General features: G+C 35.1%; 1 protein-coding gene across 1 annotated transcript; it reads right to left on the bottom strand.

The window, feature by feature from the left end:
* Nucleotides 1-1,053: 1,053 nt before the first annotated feature.
* Nucleotides 1,054-21,889, bottom strand: LOC135197731 (WD repeat-containing protein 75-like). The gene is made up of 16 exons (XM_064224782.1): nt 21,714-21,889; nt 18,864-18,954; nt 17,602-17,718; nt 16,563-16,772; nt 16,236-16,324; nt 15,103-15,281; nt 12,375-12,530; nt 10,268-10,458; nt 9,309-9,493; nt 8,189-8,349; nt 6,098-6,284; nt 5,573-5,754; nt 4,500-4,660; nt 3,944-4,171; nt 2,722-2,813; nt 1,054-1,415 (listed from the first exon to the last, which is right to left on the bottom strand). Exons 1-16 carry the CDS (start codon nt 21,788-21,790, stop codon nt 1,211-1,213), a joined length of 2,511 nt encoding a protein of 836 aa, XP_064080852.1. The 5' UTR covers nt 21,791-21,889; the 3' UTR covers nt 1,054-1,210.
* Nucleotides 21,890-23,791: the final 1,902 nt, after the last annotated feature.

Genomic DNA, 23,791 nt, shown 5'->3' with positions numbered 1-23,791 from the left:
TTATTCTTTGATGTTGTTGGTAGGTGTGTGGGTTGCCTTTTGTGCTGTTGTTTTTTTTGTGTTGCTTGTGGTTTGTGCAGTGGTCTTGGGTTGTGATTGTTCCTTTTTTGTTGTTGAGTTTTGTTGTTGTGTCAAGTTGTGGTTGTGTTCCTTGATTGTTACTGGGTTGTGATCCTTTGTTGTTGTTGTTGGTATCTCTTGTGACCTCGACCAATGCAGCACAGGATAGCCCGGAGTATCGGGAGAGTTGGTAAGTACGTGTGTTTTGTGTTGTTTTTGTTTTTCTTTTTGTAGCTATAGGTCAATTGTCCTGCTCTATGTATTTCGTTGTGTAAAGAAGAAAGTGTGACTGGGGTGGGTTGGGTAGCAGGAGTGATTAGGTTAATGTGGGGAGGGTTTTGCAACTTGTTTTTTCTAGCTTGTGATCCCGCCACAGTATTTCATCTGCCAGATCAGTGTTGTTGGTGTCGTAACCCTGGAAATAATTTCTGATGAATAAAATTGAAAAGCGCCTTAACCTCGGAACGTCGTAAGCCGAGACCGTCGTAACCTGGGGACTGCCTGTATTCCTATTTTGTCCTCCTTTATACTGGACGTGCACTATTGTTTACAGTTTTCCATGGTAATTTGACTTTGACTCTTCCATTATATTTCCAATTTACTTACGCCTGCATCATTAGTACTTTACTTCTGAAGCTTCATTTTTATGTATTCAAGACATTTTAATGAGGAAGCATCAGTTATTTTCATGTTTTTCTTTTGTTCGCTTACAAAATCTTTTTCTTTTGCTAAATTTCCGTATCAGAGTATGATTTTAATAACTGGTGACCTCATGGATCAAATGTCATTTTGTCATCACCAATCTCCCATTTTTACAATAATTTGTACATCCTTTGATTTATCAAGACGAAGTCTACCTAGCTTTTCAGCATACCCCTGGTCCATGTCTGATTTTTTTGTTATCTCTAGGAAATATTTTTCGTTTTCATCCACTTCTTACTTTTGTATGAAACTTAGGTGCCCAAGGAAATCACTTTCCATCATAAAACAATATTCAAAGCAAAAATCAAAATTTACTATAATTCAGTGATTGATAGATTAAATAAAAACATGGATACAGTCAGGCACTATAATAAGTAGTTTTCATATGTTTTTCTTTAATTGACTTTCAATCTGTATAAGTACAAAATATAATTCCTTTTCTTAATAGTTAGTCATCAGCTATAATCTGAAGAAGATCTTTGAAGTCACTATTAAGTCCTCTTTCTATTAACTTTTTCTTATTTTTCTTCTCAGTTTTCTTTGCTTCTTTTTCTGTCATCTCACTGTCACTCTTTTCACCAGTCTTCTTTTCAGGGTTACCTCCAATCTTCTTGTAATATGTTTCAAAATCTTCGTAGTCCATCTTTTCCTTGCTGAAATTACAAAAGATTGTCATTAAATATTACGGCAACAATGTACATATAACACAGTCTTAACATTCAATTAAAAATATTAAAGAATCCATTACATCACTTGTGTACCACAAGAAAAAAATATGAATACAAAAACTACATTCTCAGGTCATATAAGCTTAGCAACAAATAGCCTAGCACAAACGCATTTTTGCTAAATGGATAAATTAGTAATTTCTTGTCATTCATGAGTAAGCATCCTTATGGAATATGCCACAAGGCCATAAGAAAGTGATGTATTTTGAATTGACGTATTTCCAGTTTTGTGAAATTGGGAACCAATAACTGCATTAGATATTCACACCTCAGAATTTTGTAGCAGTAGTCTCATTATTAGACTTTGCATTTTACTGGTTTTTGTAATTAAAGAGTATAGTTCTCTTTTGTGTCCCAAAAATTTTGTTTAGAGAAAAATGGTAACCTTCAAATGCTATTTCTGCTGCTGTGTTTATGTTGCCATAGCATCATATATGGTATTTTATGAAATTTCATACTGATAGTACTGGAATAACCTAATGTGAATCTAATAATATTTTTTCATGTCTGTTTGTCGTCTATAATGCTAATATAATTATTGCACCATTTTACTATTTAAACTCTGCTGTGACTTCATTAACAATGGAATTTTACCCTACAATCAGTTCAATAAAAAGGACTGGGTTGAAACTCTTTTCCACTTCTACCAGCTGATATTATTTTTGGTTCTGTCTACGGTATTGGGAAAAAGAATTCATGTACAACCACCAGAAATTCACAGCTATCTGCATGTCAGCCAACCCACTGATATTCCAGTGCTATACATGATCATGGTAAGACAATGAAACTAAATATATCATTAAAGATTATGTTGATTTGAGAATAAAGCTTTATGAAGAATACTTGGAATCTAATGACATGGCAGCGTTAGATATGACACCATAAGTTCCAAAAATAGAAAGTGAAAATTTCAGTGATGATGGAGACAAGTGTTTTGCCTTTTTTGTTTTACAACTGAATATAATAGAGAAGCAAGAATTAAACTCAATTCAGAGAATACTTAGCAGTTAATTTCAATAAAAAAAAAAGAGTAACACCACAAATATTTACCAACAGGACAAATGAAAACTGGAGCAAATAGGAGCAAAATAAAAAAGGAAATGGTGACGGTACCAAAGGGGTGCAGCAAAAATCCATTAATAATGCTGAAAGTATATACACAATATGAGGACATAAATGCACTATACCCCAGTGGAGTTACCAGCAGAGTAAAATAACTGTATTAACATACCTTGTTACAGCTTCAGGAATAATAAGTTGGAAGTATTCTCTCGCTAAAGTGGCAAAGTCATCTAATCTGTAAACACGAGCTTCATTCAAGACCTGAAAAAAGGAACATAAAATTAGTTGTCAGATCTTTACATGAAATCAAACAGCCTAGTTTTATGACTCAAAATATTCTAGACCTGAGAAACTTAAATGCAAAGTTGAAGCACTTGGTAAGCCAATGTTGAAAAAGATGGTAGTATTAGCTGAACTAATCTGATATTAAGCTTTTCAATTCTTCTTATTAATCTCTTTTCTTCAATTGCTAATATATGTAAAAAGTTGGCCAACACTTGTATGGTGAAGAGGAAAGGCAGAAGTTCTGGATTCCATCAGGTTTTCAATAGTACATACTCGGGTGGAAGTTGAACACACCGAGGTAATTACATATGGCTTCTTGTAGGAGGCATACAGTAGGCAGATACAGTTTCTTGTAGGAGGCATACAGTAGGCAGATACAGTTTCTTGTAGGAGGCATACAGTAGGTAGGAGTGGAGTTTCCTTAGGGTGTCAACATTTTAGCCTGCTTAACAGCTATCTCCTGGACAGGTTTAGTATTGCAGACAGGGGGTGTGGTTGTACTAGGAGGGTCACTCATGTCAGACAGAGGCTCCTGATTGATCCAGTCCCTTGGGTGCACCACCGCTGGGAGGATGAAACTTTCCTGGGTGGTATTGAGGTGGGGCATTTCCTTTCCAGTAGGAGGGAGCAGCAACGATCTGTTGAACTGTCAATAATCTTGATGCTAAGAATGATGTCACTACATTTTATTTCACACAGCGTGCATTCTTAACATGATTATGTATGATGCATTCTTGAACCTGGGCAGGACATCATCTTAGAAATTCTCACCGCGGTTATATCAATGTATGTGCCGAGGCATTCTTGGACTGAATGCCCGGTAGACGGATCCAGAGACAAGATTGAACTGGTAATTTACTATAAGAGCAAGAAAACCAGTAGCGTGATTATGAATAACAAACCAAACCCGTTGGCAAAGGACCCTCTGAAGAGAACCAACATGGTCCAATGGTTCAATATGCCATCCAATATAAGTTTTCCCTGAATTATGAATGCATGATTAAGTTTAGTTTTATTACTAAAAAAATTTATAATATAACAATATCTACAAGACAAGGTATGCATTACATCCAACTAGTAACACCAAATTCCTCTGTAACACAAACCTTTGCCAACAAAGCAGATGAGTTTTGTACTCTAACACCATATGCAGCTGAGCCTACTTGACTGGTCTTTCTATCAACAACATCTGATGCTCGGGTTTGAGCCAAAAGAGAAGAAAACGGAGTTGGCGCAGGAAGCGCAACAGTGTCTTGCACGAGCTTTTGAACTAATCCTTCTATCGCAGCTTCAGCTGCATGTATGTCTCCTTTTGGTTCAATAAGCTTGAGTCTCTGGAGAGGATAAAATGAAAGATTAACAATACATTTTACAATATCCAAAGACTTTTAGTGTATCATACATCAAATTTATTGTTATAATATAAATACAATATACGTAGTACTATACACAATAAAATCATTCATTCTATCATTATTAGAACACATCTCAACACACACTATACAAGAAAACTACACACAAATATTTTTTCCTTTACATACAATTTAACTAAATAACAAATTTCAACAAGATTTACAATCACCTTATTAAGTAAAAGTGGTTATAGACAGACAGACTGAAATGTACATAAACATATACGTATATATCTAAAAGGCAAAATACCTGTGCTTTGTCAATGATGAACAACTGACTTTCCTCATTCCAGGGCGTGCTTAATGTGACCTTCTTCTCACGTGGAATAAACGCAGCACAAAGAGCTGGACTGGTTATTATATTTTCTAGTCTTGTTGGCATTTGCATGTTTCGTGGTTCAAACATGAAAGCTGGAAAAATATTAGACAGAAGTTTAGCGACAAACAAGTTTTTCAAAGCAGGCTGACGAAGACAAAACTTTTCCCAGACTGAATTGGAATAAGTTTTCTATGGTCACCAACAGCAATCTCTGTGAGAGTCCCCTTCTGATCTAATAAATCAACACAGCAAAGATTTCAAGTCTCCAATTCATTAACATTTATGGTGATAAATTTAGCAAAAAAAAAATTACGTAACAAATGAAATGAGAAAATATTGATTTATTACATAACATACGTCAATAGTACAGTACCATACACAAAAAAAACTTGAAGCAGTCAAAAAAACCATGAATGTACTGTATTTGCAAGCGTAAAAGACAACATTTATTGAAAAATATTTTAAAGTGATTTTGTAGGAATAAAATATATGATTCTGTGCAAGAAATACAATAATGTGAGAGTATAGTGGAATAAAGTATGGACTTTGTATGAAACCTCCCATAAATAAACAACAGACAGTGATATACTTTTGTTTACATCCACTCATTGCAAATAGCTGACCAGCTGCCGACATATTGTAAGCAATTTTTTGCAAGTCTATGATAACAGACGGATAATTCGGCTTGTTTTCAATATTTTATCATTAGTAACACAATTTATTTTAATGATTAGTCTTGTTTTTCAATGTTTTATTATTAGCATCAATTTTTGACCACCCATCATGCTCACTGTAGGAAAGGAATAGCCTAGCCTACGGCACACAGTCTCCCATCCGTAATACAGCCGCATTAGACGCGGGGTAGTTTTTTTTATACATTTAACAATAAAAATAGTGCATCTAATACGCCAGCAAATACAGTATGTAGACCTGGACTAAGACATTAACATGCAATTAGATTAAAAAAGGAAATGAAGCATAATAAACACCTGACTGAGACTTACCATCACATTTATTTGAGAAGACAACCACAAAAGAAGTCACAGGATCAACAGCCATACAAGTGGAGTTAATCATAACCCTCCAAGATAGTGTGCATGTAAACAAATTCCAGCCACATAACCAGCTCTCACTTCGAGTAATCACCATCGATCCGCAACTTGCTGTTCTGCCAAATTCTATTTGCCTGTAATGTAACCCTTTGTTAGTTACAAACTGACTGGATTTACAGAATTAGGGAATTAAATTTATATGCCACTATAATTATGTAAAACCATTGTAACTACTGTATATCTTTTACAATAAACCTAATGAATACAGGATCAACTGATTTATTTTTAATGTGATTCTTTGTCATACCTAAAGTCAACATAGATAATAATGTTATTTCTTAATTGAAGGACAGCCAAGTTCTTTTTGTCATACAAAAGTTAAAATAGCAGAGCATTTCCTCATCAAGATTTGCAATAGGCCATAAGAAATGATAGAACTATATATCCTTTGTATAATAAAATAAAATATTTCCTTACAGCAAATTTTCTTTCAAATAAGGTTGTGACAATGTTCCCTTCAAATGACACTGGTCGGGTGTCCAGATGGTAAGTATATTAGCAAAACCAGCAGCAACAAGTGATCCATCTGGAGCAATCGTTACAGCTTTTGCTGGCAAATGACGATAGATGCCAGTCTTCTGACAGCTCCATGTAAAGCTTTGTTCTGCAAATGACAAAACACGGATTATGAGAGGAGGAATTATGATACAAAACCTTCTTAAACAATTACCTTAGTATTATTATTAATAAAAAATTAATTTAATTATTTTACTTTAATCTCTGTTTACCTTTTAAACGTATTAATGTGAGTTATACAAGAACATTTCAATCCTAAAATTTCTTTTTTTTTTTTTAAATGCTTTTTTAAAATCATGCTGCTCTACCCAACAATAATGACATTCAACCTCTATTCATATCAGCATTTTTTGTCTTATTTTACTATTACAGAACAACTCTACAGAGATACCATTTCAGTGACTTTTATCTCCAACTAAAAAACTATCTGGCAAGCAAGACATTTGAGTAAAATAGAGTACTATACAATATGCAGGACAAACCTGTTATGTGTGATATATACCTATGCTTGTACTACCAGCCAAAATGTAATGTTCTCTGCTCCCTATAATCTTAACAAAATGTGCAATTTTTTTATGCATCTTTGTAAAATAATATAATGTAAAGTGAATCACAGCTATAGTTACACAGTCTACAGTAACCATGGCAACAGCTTTGTTAACAATCAAGTATCAGTGTTGTGTATTTTTAAAAGAATATACCACAAGGAACATGACATAAAATTCACAATATTGCAAAAGTCTCATACTATATTACAGCATACTGTGTTGTAGTAAAGAGCACAAGTATATAAATTTGCATGGAAAAAGTAACTGAAAGCCACATACATTTTCACAGCTAACAAACCTGAGGTCCTAAAAATAGGATAATCTTCTTGCGCTAGCTGGAAACCAGTTAAAAACAATCAAAGATTGTAAATAGGTAAGAAAAGTTTCAATGCACCACGACTATAGCTACATAGTCTAAATAGGCAGTCCCCGGGTTACATCAGGTTTGGGTCAAGTCGTTTTGGACTTAAGGCGCTTACATCATGGCTCTATTAACCTGCTTTACAGCAGTGTTGTAACCAGTACTTACAGGTCCATTGGTATTTATTCCTATTATAATTACAATGATTCGGGTTAAGACGATTTTTGGCTTACAACATCCTGCAAGGGACGGAAACCCTGTCATAAACCGAGGACTGTACTGTAAAAGTACTGCTACAGAAATTAAATATATTTTAGTGTTCTAAAAAAAAGCAATAGGTAGGATTTACACAGTTTTACCTACAAGAAAAGATAGACATATCTGTTTTCATTCATCAGCTATTAAAAATTTCAGTAAGTGTGCAATTCAGTACTGCGTGTCATACAAACTGCAATTTCAATACAATTCTTGTTAATATCTGTAATAAGCATCACTGCCTATTCCTGATTCAGCATTGGTGTCTGCTTTGTAACATTTTGAGCTGTTGATTTACAGTTTCATAAGATAATGCTTAATAATAGTCTGTATATGAAATAAGTAACTGTTGTTAAGGCACTGTACACTTGACCAGCAGATGAGAGGAACAGATAAGCATGGGTAGATATTTTCCGTGAATTCCATGCTTCAAATCTGTATCTCTTGCAATTTCACAACATCATTGTTTAACACAAAGATGCTCATTCGCAGATAGTTTTATTTTGTGAAAAAATTATAGTTAATAAAAAATTATATTGTTTAATCAGTTTCTGAAACAGAGTAGAAGCAAAAACAAACTCAATTGCCATTAAATATTGTCCTAAAAGCAGCCAAATATTTAGGTAACTGTGAATCTTCTACAAATGAGACCAACTTGTAGTAATCTTTTAATTTGTCAGGAGAAATGACATAAGATAACTTGTTACTGAATGAAATAAATTTATAAGCATTAAAATACTTACCAATAACATGCAATAAAGATTCAATAAACTGTACAGTTAAAATAAAAATGACAAAGCTTATCAAATTTATCCATATCATACTTACTGTATATATCTGAACTGTCAAACACTTCCCAAATTTTGAATTTTCCATCATCAGAACAAGATGCACAGACGGCAGTACTCGACGACTCTGAAGACGGATCAAATACTAAACCATTAACATACTTATCATGCGGTAACTCTATTCCAGTGTTCAAGAACCAGCTGCAAAACATGAGAAGAAATGACATCAAAATATTGCTAATAATTTACTTATTATTTTTCTGTACCATAAATAAAGTAGCTACAGAAAAGACATATACAATAATAATTTTCCACATGTCATATCACTCAAAACCCATCTAGGTATTCAACTGTAACAACTAGTCTTCTAAGACTGAAGGAAAATGAGGGATAGATTTCCTTTGTATCTGGATGATGCATGTGACTCCACAGATGGTGGGCATACACATGGCTTTGAAGTCTTTTATCACACATTTCTTGCATTTTCACTTGGTTTTTGCTTAAAGGTTATCTTAAGTAAAATTCATGTTGCTTCTTCTATGTATAATATGTGGATGCAAGTGCTTCCACGGTAATGCATTCCTTTAATCCTTCTTAAGTCATGAAAGTAAATATATTTCTCAGCACTTCATATCTTTATCCTCATAATCATGAATAAAAAAACATGTAGTTCTATGAAATATGCCTTGAGGTGGGTAGCAGCCAAGAATGCAAGATATTGACTGCGTCAATCATGGTGGAGTTGGCAAGAAGATGGAAATCAGTGCTGAGAGCATGTAATACTGTTAATACTTACATCTGAACAGAGTTGCTGTTAAGAGAAATAAGGAAAACTTCCAGTACCAAACTAAGGGAGGTGAATTAATTAATCATATACATGAAGTAATAATATTTGTGGAGTAAAGCTAACATGAAGTAGGATATGAGCAAAATGACTGAGAACGAGATGGCAGGTGTTAAGCAATTGCTAGACACAGACAATGATGTAATGGGGGACCCAGATGCATACTTATACAATGGAATCCAGAACTCTTCTTTTTTTTGGGAACATGCTTGGAGGTTGGGACACTATGGAATCAGACTTACGTACCTTTACGCAATTTTTCTACAACACTCTTTGACTACAAAATGTTACTAATCTAGGATTTTTATGAACATACCTTTGTTTTTCACTGTCAAATTGCCAGAATTTCAGCCGGATTTCTATAGAAGACTGAAAGTCATCTCTACATTCAACAGTGGCCAGCCAAGTTCCCTCAGGTGATATGGCTACCTTTTTCACCTCTGTATTGTACATTTTCACATCACGCTCTGGATTTATGAAGTTCTCCCTCACAATGTCTAGCTGAAAATTAAAGAAAAAAATTAATTCCATACAAACATCTGAATTTCTTTTAATCAAGTTTGGCTACTTGTCCATTATGAAAAAACAGTAGACAGTTTACCTTCACATTGTGAACCTGTAACATAAGCAATGATCCTGTTATCCAAAGAAAACTCATAATCACAATCGTCAATAAAATGGGAGAGTAAATCCACAGTAGTACGCCTGTTTGATTTTGTTATTTAAAATTTATACAGCAGAAAGCTTTCGACAATCTGCACAGTATCCTCATCCATGCAGGTCATCGAAAGGTTTCTGCTGTATATAATTTAAATGAAAAATCAAACAAGCATACTACTGTGGATTTACTTTCCCAATCTTGTTATTAATCTGACAACTTTGATTTCCTATTAAAACACTATGAACTACTGCAACTATTCTATGCCATAATTAACATTCTAAAAATGCTGTAATTTTATTTTATATATAAAATGTTTCATACAAATGTCTATGCTTTGGTAATAATAATAACAACAACAACAGTAGTCGGGTTAGGTGACATCATCCTCAATATGACACAGAACTTTTGAAGCAGATAATGGTTCATACATATTTTGTGTACCCATAATTCTACTCTTAAATTTGAAGCTCTATTTAAATACAAATTTTTTACTGGATCCTCCTTCCTCGTTGGTTTGAACTTTCATAACTGTATTGCGCTCCCCTTTTCATCATACTCTGTAGAAGTCTGCTTATGAAATAAAAATATATAAAAGTAGAAAAATTTAATATTACCTGATACAGTAGTTTATTGTGGCTGAGATCATAAAACTGAAGATGACCTGATTTTCCATTAATGACAATAGCTCTTGTCCTGGGATCATAGACTATACCAGCTGGGTAAGGGTCTGCATCATCTATACTTAAGGACAGTCCCTGTATTGAGCCCTCCAGCCGACAATCTCTGGCAGATATAACCGTAAAAGCTGAAAAGAGAAAAATAATTCATTATTACGCACTGTAATTCAATTTAACCATGAAGTTAAAGCTACTTTTCATCCACTACCATTGGTCTCTTTGTCCACTTAGAAATGCTGGGTTTATTAGTCAATCAAGGGTTGACAAAAAAGAATGACAGGCAATAAGCATTGCTACCTTGTTCCATTTTCAATTCTTATTTCAGAACAAATTCTTTGGGCGAGTCCAGTGAAAACATATACAGTCCTTTAAAATAACAAGAACTGTATACTACTGCAATACACTTTTGAGGGTATGTTGGGGGAGAAGTAAAGTACAGTAGTACCTCGAGATACGAAAGGCTCAACTTACGAAAAATCCAAGTTACGAAAGCAAAGACGAAAAATTTTACTGCTCTACATACGAAAAGTTTTCAAGATACGAAAGGTTTCTGAAAGTCCGAGATTCGCCCCATAACAATTTTGAAACTCGCGCCGCACGCCGCCATCTTAGTTATAGTAGACTCGCCACCATCCTCCTGCTCTCCCATTGGTTCCTGATGCTAGCCAAGCCATGAATCCTTCTCTCTAATTGGACAGCATCCCTCCCATCATGCATCTTCTATACATACGTACTACGTGTTGGCGTGCTTTACCTCGGCCACTTCGCACCTGAAACTTTACCGTACGCAATCGGCATTCGTTCGCTCCAACGATTTCGTTTAGTAACGTAAATTCGTTAGTGATTTCGTTGCAGTACGTACATATTATCGTGTTGTGCTACTTTATCGTGTTGTGAGAACGTAACTTAATTACGTACAGTACATAAGAGTCATGGGTCCCAAGAAAGTTGCTGAAGTTCACAGAAAGAAGAGAATGCTTTCTATAGAGACAAAAATGGAGATAATAAAAAAGTATGAAGCTGGCTTGCGGTTGAGTGTGATCGCTAAGGAATACGGCCGAAATCCGTCGACGATAGGCACCATCCTTAAGCAGAAGGAAGCCATCAAAGCAGCTACACCTTCCAAGGGCGTCACTATGTCCAACAAGAGGAGCCATGTGCATAATGAAATGGAAAGGCTGCTTCTTGTATGGATCGAGGACAAAGAAATCGATGGCGATACGATAACCGAGACGGCAATCTGCCAGAGGGCCAGCGCTATTTTCGGAGATTTGATTGCCCAAGCCAAAGACGACGGCGGAGAGGGGACATCAACGGCAACCCCAGAGTTCAAGGCTTCTCATGGGTGGTTCGAAAAATTCCGTAAATGGACTGGCATCCATTCGGTGGTGAAGAAATTGAAATTACGTAAACTATAAAAAAGTAAAACGAAATGTAAAAATCAAAAAAAGACAAAATAAATTTTATTTTAAGTTTTTTGTAAAGTTAAGTGTTACAGTTTTGTTAATGTGTTTTGTAAAGTTTAGTTTGTTTTCATGACATTTTTTTATGTGTTTCGTAAAGTTAAGTGTATGTATCTGCCGTTTGTCCTCCTCCTCCTCTGCCGCCACTTTCGGAGATAGCCTCACTCGAAAGGTAAGCTTCGACATTTTATGTTACAGTAATAATATTTCTTGTACACTAATATACACTTTATTTACAGGTTTGGATTTTTATTCTTAATTTAGGTATTGAATGGTCCAAATTGTTGTAGTATTTCATTGTTTATAGGTCAATTTAGCTTTATTATGAAATTTAATGGGGTGTTTTTGGAGGGCTTGGAACGGATCAGCCATTTTACATGTAAAATGTGTTCCAAGATACGTAAAACTCATTATACGAAGGCCGCCTCGGAACGGATTAATTTCGTATCTCGAGGTACTACTGTAATTTGACATGGCCTACTCAGTGAAACTCAAACATTACTAATCATGCAAACTATGGTGTCTATCAAACTTTTTTTAATATCTTTGAAACTGTTAATGAACATAGTAAGCATACATACCACTATCAATATGGGCACAAACAATCTTGTTGTTCTTCGTATCTGTCACGACGTATTTGATGGGCATCCCCAGACGTGGCAAGAAGTGTTTTTTGCCTTCTGTGATTTGCCACTTCACCAGGACGCATTCTGCACCCCCACTGTACAACTCAGCACCTGGCAGTCCAAAGATATAAATTATGAAAGCCCAAAGTCACACTAAATTCAAATTCTATATCTGTATCAATATTTGGCACAGGCATGAAATAAATATCCTAAAAGACATGGAAAATACATGGCATTACAAACTAAGAAGAGAATGGAAATGGTCAGAAAAAAAAATACACTTGCCATTTCAATAATACAAAGTACAACTGTGGTTTAAATAAGGTCATTTATTATGCATACAGTATCCTCTTATGAATGTACAACAGTAATAACAATAACCTTTTTCAACAATGAACTAAGAGTAGTGACCTCACAAATACCACTAAGTAAAAATTGGATAAAATCTAAAATTTCACTGAATTACAAGAGAACATTTCCAGAAACATTAAGAAAAACATAAACACTAGACAGCAGATAAAAAAAAAGCCAGGACTTTACAAAGAGATAAAAGCTGAATGTAGATGAATATCAAGAGGTGTACAATTCCTTTGCTTCCATCATCCTCAAGTATACAAAGATGCTTTCTTGTCTTGCAGTAAATGAATTTAATCAGGACAAAAATTGCAATAAAAGGAATACTTTCACAAACTTATTACATACATTGCAAATAAAACCATTCTAGTCAACATAGACTCCCCAATTCTTATTAGTTTGCAAAATATACGACTGGGGACTGTTCAGTTGGAAGGAAGGTTGACAAAAACATCAGCAATACAGATTTCAATGTACTATACTGAAATTAGATTTTGTACTACAGTCAACTCTGTTTTATTTATCTCTTGACTTTATACAATAACTTTTTCTAATGAATCAATTTCTTGTCTATTCAACCCCATTATCTGTTTATGAAATTGTCTACGGAATCACAAAAAATCAGAGAACATATAATGATAATGATATAATCCATGAATGTAATATCAAACCAAATGGATATAAAATCACTACAAGTACTGATATCTTTCTGAAAATGTTACTTGCTATGAGAGAAACTATTATAATCACATCTGTTTTCTCCAAAAACTGCTAGCCTCCGATGTTAAGGGGACCGTCCGCTATGGCGGATGACATGTCAACTTGAAAAAATAAAAAATCGAGTTATTACTTGTATCTATGCAGAAACATGCCGTGCATGCTTTCCAGAAGTTTCAGCCAATTATTTTCACAAATAATGAAGATATAGCGGTTTTTAAATGATGACGTCATCGTAACTGCGTCGTCTGTATGACTTGAGTTTGACAGAATCGTTTTTGCGTGTTTATTTTTGCATATATACAGCGATTTTTTTAGATTTTTTTTGAAATTCTCATACATCTGGTAGCAATGAAAGGTACTGTGACACTGGGTGAGAAGCGAGCTGCTCAGAGCGGTTATTTATAGGCGAGACTCGGAGAATGACTCAGTTACGCCACAGACGTCAAAGCAGTTACACGCACGCAGGCACTTGCGTTTGGTTACTAGCTATTTACGTCGTTTTTATAACTTCTTAGTGAACTTATAGCAATGCCGAAGTTACCTAAGATCAAGAAGGCTACTCAGCAACTATGGCTAGCAAAATTAGCAAAGGTCAGGATGGTGCTGAAAGAAAAACACGAAAATTAATTGTTTTCAGCTGCCCTCATTGTCTCATGTCTCGCCGTCAACATCATTATCTGGTGTCACACTGAAGGTATTAACACCACTTTTAGGGGTAGGACCACGATCCTTGATGTAGAAATCAACAATAAAAGTACAAATAAAGTAATTATAATAATGTTGTTTTGACTTTTATTAGAAAAAAGTGAAAATTTACATAGCAAATCTTTGGGAGCTCATAACTCAAAAACATACTTATGCGCATGTCGGTAACCATTACTCGGTTATTTATTATCCAATTTTAGAGAGAAAGATATCATTGGAAAGAGGAATAAAAATCCCATAATTCTGTGTGACAGAATTTTTATATCTTTTTTCTTTTCTTTTTTTTAGAATTTTTTGAGTGTCTAGACTAAAGAAAAAAAAAATTCATAAAAAATAAAAAAATTAAAAAATCAAAATTCTGTCACACAGAATTGTTCCGTATATAAAGAAGTTTTTATGGTATGATTTTCAATACAACTGATGTCATATTAGCGGAGAAAACTCTACCAATTTTTTTTTGTTAAATCATGATTTTTGCTAATAAAACGAAAAGTTTTTGATCAAATGACTTGAAATTTTTATATGATGAAGGTATTATATATATCTAAAACATATATGAAAATTATGTATTTTGCGTAATAAATAAAAAAAATAGACATCATAGCGGACGGTCCCCTTAAACAAATGAAGTTAGAAGTGTGGAGAGGGAGGTAAAAGGAGAGGAGGACTTACAATTCAATGGAGCTTCCAGCATGATAACATATCCTGGGATGATGCAACTGAACCTCAGAAAACCAGAGGCTTCTTCTTCGGTATTTTAAACTTTTGTGAAATCTGTATAATTTCTGTATAAAGTACCTAATCCTTGCAGGGGAGAGACAAAGTCTAATTAAGTGCTTCTGCTCATTCAGTGAAACAAGAATAGTAAACCGTACGATCTGCAATCTCTGTACAATTAGCATACCTGTTCTTGAGAAGGCCAAGTCTGAAACTGGAAGAGAGTGCCAATGTAGCTCAGTTTTAACAGGTTGCTTATACAGCTGATACCACAACAATACTCGGCCAGTGCAGTCCCCGGTAGCAACTGATAACTTTGAGGGATGGCAAGCCATGCACGTTATCTCTCGAACGCCAACAAAATGCCTAGAAGATGAATTAAGAATGTCATACACTGTTTCGTTCACACAACATAAACACTGTAACCAAAATAAATTTTGACATATAATTTACTTTCGCTGCTGAAAAATACATCAGATTAATACACCAGTCATAGTTATTAGATGTGATATAGGTTCATCAGCACAAAATAAACATTTTTACAGTTACCATCCCATCTGAAGTAACAGGCAGGTGATGGGATTCTAAGAACTGTTACAACAACTTTGATTAACAACACCAAGGTAAACATTACATTACTGTATGTTAACTACAGTAAATAAAAATAATATTTTATCAAAACCCATCAGCTGCACACATTATCCTCCATCTATGAAATTTTGGAAAAACAACTGACCTCGAAAAGATATCTTTCTATATACCCTTAAATCTAAATATTATTAATGTACTATCCCTGTAAAAATTCCAAAAATTCCTACTCAAATTTACAAGATTGTTGAAAATTCTGCCATAAACTGTCAGGCTGCAAGAATATTTCAAGGATGAAGTAGCACCTCAGGTTGCTTGGTGAACTCTTCATGTAAAAACAAAAATATCTTGTAGGTAACAAAATAATTAACTAAGTACACAAGGCTATCACACAGTGGATTATTGTTGAATAATCTATAGTAAGAATGCTAGTTATCAAACAGCGAAATGAATCCATGTGAATGACACTTTACTGTTTAAACCTGAGAGTATGGATTCTTTGTTTCCATAATTCTCCACTGTTTGCGCATTGCACTTCTTCATTTGGTGGCTGTTGTCTACCTCGTAAAGAACCTGTGATCTCTATCATTGTGACTGTTTGCATTTTTGCTTTCACAAGGATGTGCATTCTTTTTTCCTAAAATATCATACTTAAAGTACCATGAAATCATTAGGGAGATCAGGAGGTTGTGTGTCTATTAGCAAAAATAATTTTAATTACAATAGACTTACCTGCGATAATCCGCAGAAACCAAAGATTTGACTCTGAGTTCCTGTTTCTTTAGCCAAACCACAAAATCACCATTTGGTGACAAGGCAATCTGAAATCACAATGAATTATTTTTATTTCATTGTTCATGAATAATTTTCTTTGTAATGGAATTCTTACATTGTTTATCTCTGTTGTAAATTATGTGAGAATTAAAAGCCACAATGTATTTATTTATAATTAACTGTAAACTAACACAATAAATACCTTTTTGCTCGACAAACTTTAATCCCTATGTGTATATGTAACAAAATAAAAAATATAAAGAATCCACAATACATTTCATTTACCTTGCCGTGACCAAGTTTGACTGATGATTTGAGATATGACCGTCTTAAGCCTTTCATCTTCGATCCAGACTTGGACGTGTAAACGATGAGTTTCTCTAGATCTTTATCTTCTTCCAGGACACCAAACACTACTGCCTTCAGATTCCCACTTGAGACAAAGTTCACAACCTTGCATTTATTTTTTGTGTACTGTTCTAACAGATTACATGTCTGAAACAAATGACAGCATAAATATTGGGTTTATCATTCCTAAGTACAAAGAAACACTATACTAAATATTGGATACCTGTTTACGGTATATTTTCTCTGCTTAGCAAAAGACAAAACCTAACTAGACCACTAGGTGAGAAACTGGAAGGATAGTTTTGAGCTTGACAAACAGCTGAGGTTGTGGCTAGATGGCAGCACCTCTGCCCAGATCCTGATCTTATTCTTCATCACATTACCAGTTCATACATCTGATCACAATTAAGACACAGATGGGGCAAAATCATGCCAAAAATGCTTTGTTGTGTTCCTAAGCATAGTAATAAAGAGATGGATATACATTTCTCTTAAAAAAAATTCAAAATAAAAATTCAGAAAAAGTTTAGGTCAAAATGATATCAAGAGAAACATGACCTGGACCTAATCAAAGGTAGTGGTGACTGGTCAAAGGTCACAACCGAAGCCAACTGCCAAGCCCATGACCATAATGAATATAGTAATGAGTGCATGTTTACAATAAAATTTATCTCATAAAAATAGAAGCAATTTCTCAAATAGAGTTTACATACATAGATACAAGTGTTCTGGTCCCTATAAAGCTATAAAAAAAAAACCTGACATCTTGAATAGTTCGCTGTAATTCATTCCTTCACTATAACAGTATCTAAAAGCTGACGTGCAACAACAGTTTTGTATGAGCAACCACAGCTATGAAGAACAGAAAGAGAAGCTTCTTCATTGAATGAAAGCGAAGAAAAATCTAAAATACTTACAGCCTTATACACACAAGAACACCTACTTATCAATGTCTCAAAAAACACACAACACTTACCTGTACCAATGGGCTTCTCTTCACATCTACCTGTAAGCTCCAGCGACATAACTTTCCTGACTCATCACAAGATATGAAATTATCTTCAGCATCATCTAACAATGCAAAGCCAACAACCTAAGAAAAAGCAAGAGATTCTTTATTGATAATTTGTTCACATAAGTAAACAATACAAATAAGTAAAACTTGGACAGAAAGTGGAATACACTCTGCATCAGCATCCTCTTCCATCCTTTCATGTATAATGCAAAAGGTAATATGAATAATGTATGTATTTGACACAAAAGAAGCAAATGAGTAATATCCAGTGTCCCTATCAAAACAAACCCACAGAAAACCCTTTAAAGGAATTCAAAACCACAGAAAACCCTTTAAAAGAATTATGTAATAAATACGATAAATAAAGATTATGCACCTCATTTACCACGACCTTGCAATACATCACCACTCAATGTGAAACTGGAAGCTGATGTAGTTATAAAGGTGGTAACATCAGACTACATCTCATGGCTAAGTATAGTCATCTGAAACTACCATATGAAAAACAATCAGACTATACATCTCATGGCTAAGAGTAGTCATTTGAAACTACCACATGAAAAACAAAGATGGTGAAATCAGCAGAGCTTGACAAAGCATAAATAAATTAGTAAGGATTTAGACATCTATTTACTCAGCCTTTTACGCTCGCTTCTAAAAAGGAATTTCCATTTGCACCCAAGAGCCTACAAACTGAATACTATCTACATGCTTTACAGAGCAACATTACTTGAATCTCATTTATAACAAGCAATATTACTTGCTTTGTTTACTCTTTACGAATCCTATTCTGCCATCACACTGACCGACGATGATAATATGAGGTTTCTAGAAGATAATAAAACAATTGTGTACAAAAATAAAAACAAAATCAAAAAAGATGTACAAAAATGTGTTTAGACAATAGATAGACTGTGATGTATATTTTTCAAGGCACAAAAATATTAAAATGCAAAGTAACCTATTAAATGGTGCTTGCTCTTTTAATACATAATCAAAAATGTGAAGAGTACAATCTCTTCCAGGCAAACCAATATAAATTGTGACTACAGTATTAAAATATTGTAAAGTTTCACATAGTTGTTAAGAAACTACTACATTTAAATGGACAAATTTATTATTTTCAGATTTTTCAGAATCTTTCAATCAAATACAGCTCTACATATAATCAATTAACTAGGTTGCAAATTCCTATTACTTTATGAATTATGAAAGAATATTACCTCATGGTTGTGTCCTCTCAGTATTCTCAAAAGGCTACCACTTGATGTGCTGAATATTCTTAAGGCAGACCCCAATGCCACAACTAAAAATCTGTGAAAAAAGTTGATAGAAAATTCACACTTACCAATCACAGTATTTAGTAACAATCTTCTTAAATAAAAGTACATAAATACAGTATAATAATCTTCTTGAATAAAACTACATACATATAATCTTGAAGCCATTACCCATTAATTTTAATGTTACATACTATATAAACCCAACACCTGCAGATCTAATCAAGAGTTGACTTTCACCCCTTTACTTTATCATACAAACAGATTTTTATAATTTCCAATATGTCTGACCATATTATACACTACCCAACTATCACGGAAGGGTTGTACACAGAGTAGGGAAACAGGTAGGTGTTGGAAATTTGCAACTAGTAGGGTAAATGATCGAATGGCCTCCTGGTGGTCCCACCTGGATGGTAGCGGGACCACCTTCCCAAAAAATAACTTTAACACTATCTGTAACCCAGAATAAACATCAGTCTCAAGCCAGCGGCCGTGGAAGCAACACATTGAGACCTCCCCTTACCTCTTGAAGTGATTGTTAGTAATTTTTTGGGAAGGCTGGTCATGCTACCATCCAGGTAGTTGCCAGGAGGCCATTCGATCATTTACCCTACCTCAAAGGGGTAGCCCAGACACCACCATGAGCTTGAGGATTACTGTTAATTGGGGGGAGGGGAGGGGGGGGGGGGGGCAAAGACGTAATACAAGATTTCAAACTCTATTTTCATTACTAGGTTTAACATTGGTATTTCTACAGAAGCATTCCGCGGCGGCCTAGACTATGGACGTTTTCTTATGTTATTTTACTTGCTGTACAAGATTTCAAAGTAATATTTATTCGGACAACTGTAACTAAGCAGTAATTTACCTTTGAAGACTACATGACAGTACCAACGGGTCACATATCGAGTTCAAAGGTAAATTAAAGTTTAGTTCTAGTGGAACGAAAAAAATATTCCCTTCAACCCTTGTAAAGTAAGTAAAATAACATAGGAAAACATCAACTGCCATAGTCTACATTGCCGTGGAATAGTTCTATAGATTGATCTACCAAGTGTTCGGCGAAATGTAAACACTGCCACCATGTTTGAACTCCGCAACCACCACGGAGCCATATGTTCACTAAGGGGTAGGCGGGGTACTGGGGGGTGAGGAAAGGAGGTACGAGCTGGTTAAATGACGCTGGGTCCTTAGGTAGTGATATGGCAAATAACGATAACTACCCAACAAAATCTAACACTTCTAACTGAAAATTACTAAACCACGATTGTTCTCACAATAGGGGAATATAGTTTGGGAACTTTACCTTAAAGGGCAGATGGTACAATTCAGATACGCACTTAGGTATGCAGAATCTCGTCTCGTCTTCGATTCTTGAAAGTCTAACCATCTTGAATCTTGAACAGATTTTCGGCCAACTACCAAATGAATCACAAACACAGATAGGTTTCCAAAAATTATATTAGGATGTCCGTATATCGTAACAGAATTTTTAACACTATTACTGGTGGAAACACGGTCACTTTGAGAGTGTGGAGAGTTGGGTGTTAACACTGCGAACACTTCTTGCTAAATAACTTTAAAACGCAATCTGTTGAATCTGGGTATCAGCAGCGCATTGGTGACAAGGCTTCTGATTGGTCAGAAGAATTGTAGGCGGGTACATGTCAAAATTGAGGGGGGGAGGCCTTCACACGTATGTGGAAACTAATGTCATATTTTCAGAAAAGGAAAAAAAATATGTGCAATACTGTGTAACACATACGTGAAAAGGATCTCATAATGAACGGTCAGTACAAGAAATCAGAGAGGCCAGTTGAAGAGACAATGTGAACTCTGTAAAATCGTAAAACTTAGTTTCTTTTATTTCCATGAAAACTAAGATATTGTGATTTATTAGCTATTCGAAGAAATAAAATTGCAATGAAATGTTGTGGAAGGAACATCTATTTTGAATACCAACATATAGCCTAGGTTATCATACTAACGTAACCAACCTAACCTAACCTAACCTAATAGAACATATTACCTGACGGGGGGGGGCGGTACTCCCCGTAAACGGCATAAAACATTCCAAAACTAAAATGCATTTTTTGAAAAGAATGTTTTCTTTCCAAAATATATTGTTTTTAAATATTAATTTTCTAAATAGGCTATCTTGTATTTCATATTTTATTACCTACTAGTATTAATCTGCGAAACAAGGAGAATACAACCATGTATAAACATTAGGTGATAAGTTAAAAAATGAGCAAGAAAATATTGTTCCATTACTGATGTTGCTGATGCATAGCCTAGCTAATATTGCCGTCGTCCTTTGGTAGCAACCCCCTAGCACCTCTTGGGTTAAAGTACTTTTTCGGAGGGTGGCCAAAACCGTGGTAGTCGGTGAGTTGGCCAGTCTACTCGGTTGTTTACCCTATTTCTTTAGAAATTGCAGTTTCCTACAGTATTTTAGTTGCTCATTAACAGTTTAATGTTAGTTTTTGTCCGTCGGATGTTAAAATGAACTACTATACAATTTACCTTTGAACTCTAGGTAGTAGTACCTAGCTAGGTATCCTACGGGGTGGGGAGGGTAAAAGCAGCCATGTCCTTAGGTAATACTTAGAAATACCTTAAAATTGTACATGAAAAACTTAGAATACTGAGCAATATAAACAATTATAAAGTGTCTTCTAAATAATACTACAAAATCATACGGCTAAAAACATTAAATCTCTACCGGTAAGGTAGCATAAGAGACCTCCAGACAAAATGAATTTATTTTCTAGGATTAATTATACTTACTTTGAACTAGAGGTGACAATCGGCTTGCATTGAATTAAAGGCCCCCAGTAATAGTCGACGCTCGAGTCCTTCGCCATCTTAAATTATTTTAAAATTAAACAAATCAAACACTTGACAATTCCAACATTTCCCACATGTTTGGCGATCAGCGTTGTGGAAGTAGTAGTAGTAGGTGGGAAGAGCCTCTACAACGGCGCGGCCGGCGCCCCTTCGTCTGATTTTTCCTTTGCTTGTAGTGTTGTTATTTCTATATACTTTAATTCCTTCTTATTTCCAGCTTCTTCTTACAATAGCTGTGCAAGTAGAAGGATAGTGTAGCTATGAATTCGTCTTTATTTTCTTGGTAATGGCTCCTGCACGAATCTGTAGGCATCTATTTCTCTTACCGCTTTATCTGTGCCAGGCAGTAAAGTTAATGGAATGTTCTTTAAGTTTTAAGTTGTTTCTTCGCGGCACAAACTCCTTTTATCATCCCATTTTAATCTGTCACTATCGTTTAATCTAGCCCTGCTCATCATCAATGTTTATTCTGCGTTATCATACCAGGTTTCACCTGTTTTCCTATGACTGAGAGACATTAGTAGCTGGCAGTCTTACCCTCGTAACGGCACTTCTCAGCCCTCGTACATATGTTTTTGCCTAACATTTTTATATGTAACTATTGGTCAATTTTGCTATAAGATAATCTTTTCATTTAAGATTATCTTATTAACTTTAATTTCGTTATGAAGTGTTTCGTTTTGGGCAGCTTACTTAGCAAATTTGTGGTGTTCTTTCCAAGCAGCAAGGCTCCTTTATCAAGTTATATGCTACTGACAGTTGACAGGTAACCTCATGATAGAAAGAGTATAGGTCAACTGTTGTGTTCAGCATATAGCCTCATGATATATATAGGTCTTCCTCCTGTTACACCTTTCAGAACTTTTTACTCACAATTTTAACGCTGGCTGACTTCATAGATTGCCTGTAGGTTGTTGGTACTAAGATATTATTGCTGAAACTGCTACCGCTTGGTGTGCATCGTGCGTATATATTATAAAAGAACTTGTTTATATGCGTGTATGCATGTTAAACCTATTTACATCTGCGCACGGGGAGATGTGTTCTAGTACTGTATAAATTGAATAAACATGATAGTGGTTTAATGATGAAATTCGTAGGGTTTAATATGAAATATTTATAGTACTAGTGTATAGAGAGCAAAAGAAACGTATATTTTATCTTAATTTCTGTTTACTCACATGCACAGATCATTCACCCTCTGCATGCACAGTCTTGTGGAAAAGTATATACGAGAGAGAGAGAGAGAGAGAGAGAGAGAGAGAGAGAGAGAGAGAGAGAGAGAGAGAGAGAAACGCATTGCTCAACTCCCCTCGAACATCCTGGTACACATCAGTGGACACCGTCCTCTCAAATTATCCATCAGGAGCTGATTGTCTTTATTGGCTAATCCTGAAGGCGTTCGAGGGTAAGGGCTGAGGATCTGAGGGTACCTGACGAAGAGGGAGGAGTGGGGAGGGAGGGAGGGAGGGGTGAAGGTTCTTCATCCAATAGAAGTTATCCACTTTATTGGTTTTAGTTATCGCTGGAATTACCCGCGTCGTTGAAAACGATATTATTTCTTTGGTTGGGACTGTTACTGTTTTATTTTCGAAGGTGAATTGAAGATATATTCATGTATATATGTATGTATGTGTATATGTATATATATGTATGTGTATGTTTGTATGTATGTGCTCTCAAGTATGTATCGTAATAATGTATCTCTGTTAGCTTGCTACAATATCGTAATCACTCTTTCACCTCACACAACTTACTCGGTAATTTTACAAACTTCTTTAAAAAGATTTTGCAATAAAGAAAGTGCTATAGCAGTTGAAAAACTAATAGAGAGAATTGGCTACCCACACGTCACACCTCATGCCCAATTTATGGATTGCAGTATCCTGAAGATGGATCATGTTGGCATGATTACGGTATGGACGGCTTAGTACTATAACTAAAAAGGATGGTGGTAGTAGGGGCTGAGAAAGAGAGAGAGAGAGAGAGAGAGAGAGAGAGAGAGAGAGAGAGAGAGA

The sequence above is a fragment of the Macrobrachium nipponense genome, chromosome 21, assembly GCF_015104395.2.
Source record: "Macrobrachium nipponense isolate FS-2020 chromosome 21, ASM1510439v2, whole genome shotgun sequence".
Lineage (NCBI taxonomy): Eukaryota > Metazoa > Arthropoda > Malacostraca > Decapoda > Palaemonidae > Macrobrachium > Macrobrachium nipponense.
Note: the sequence above shows the minus strand (reverse complement) of the source record. Positions and strands in the feature narration are given on the sequence as shown.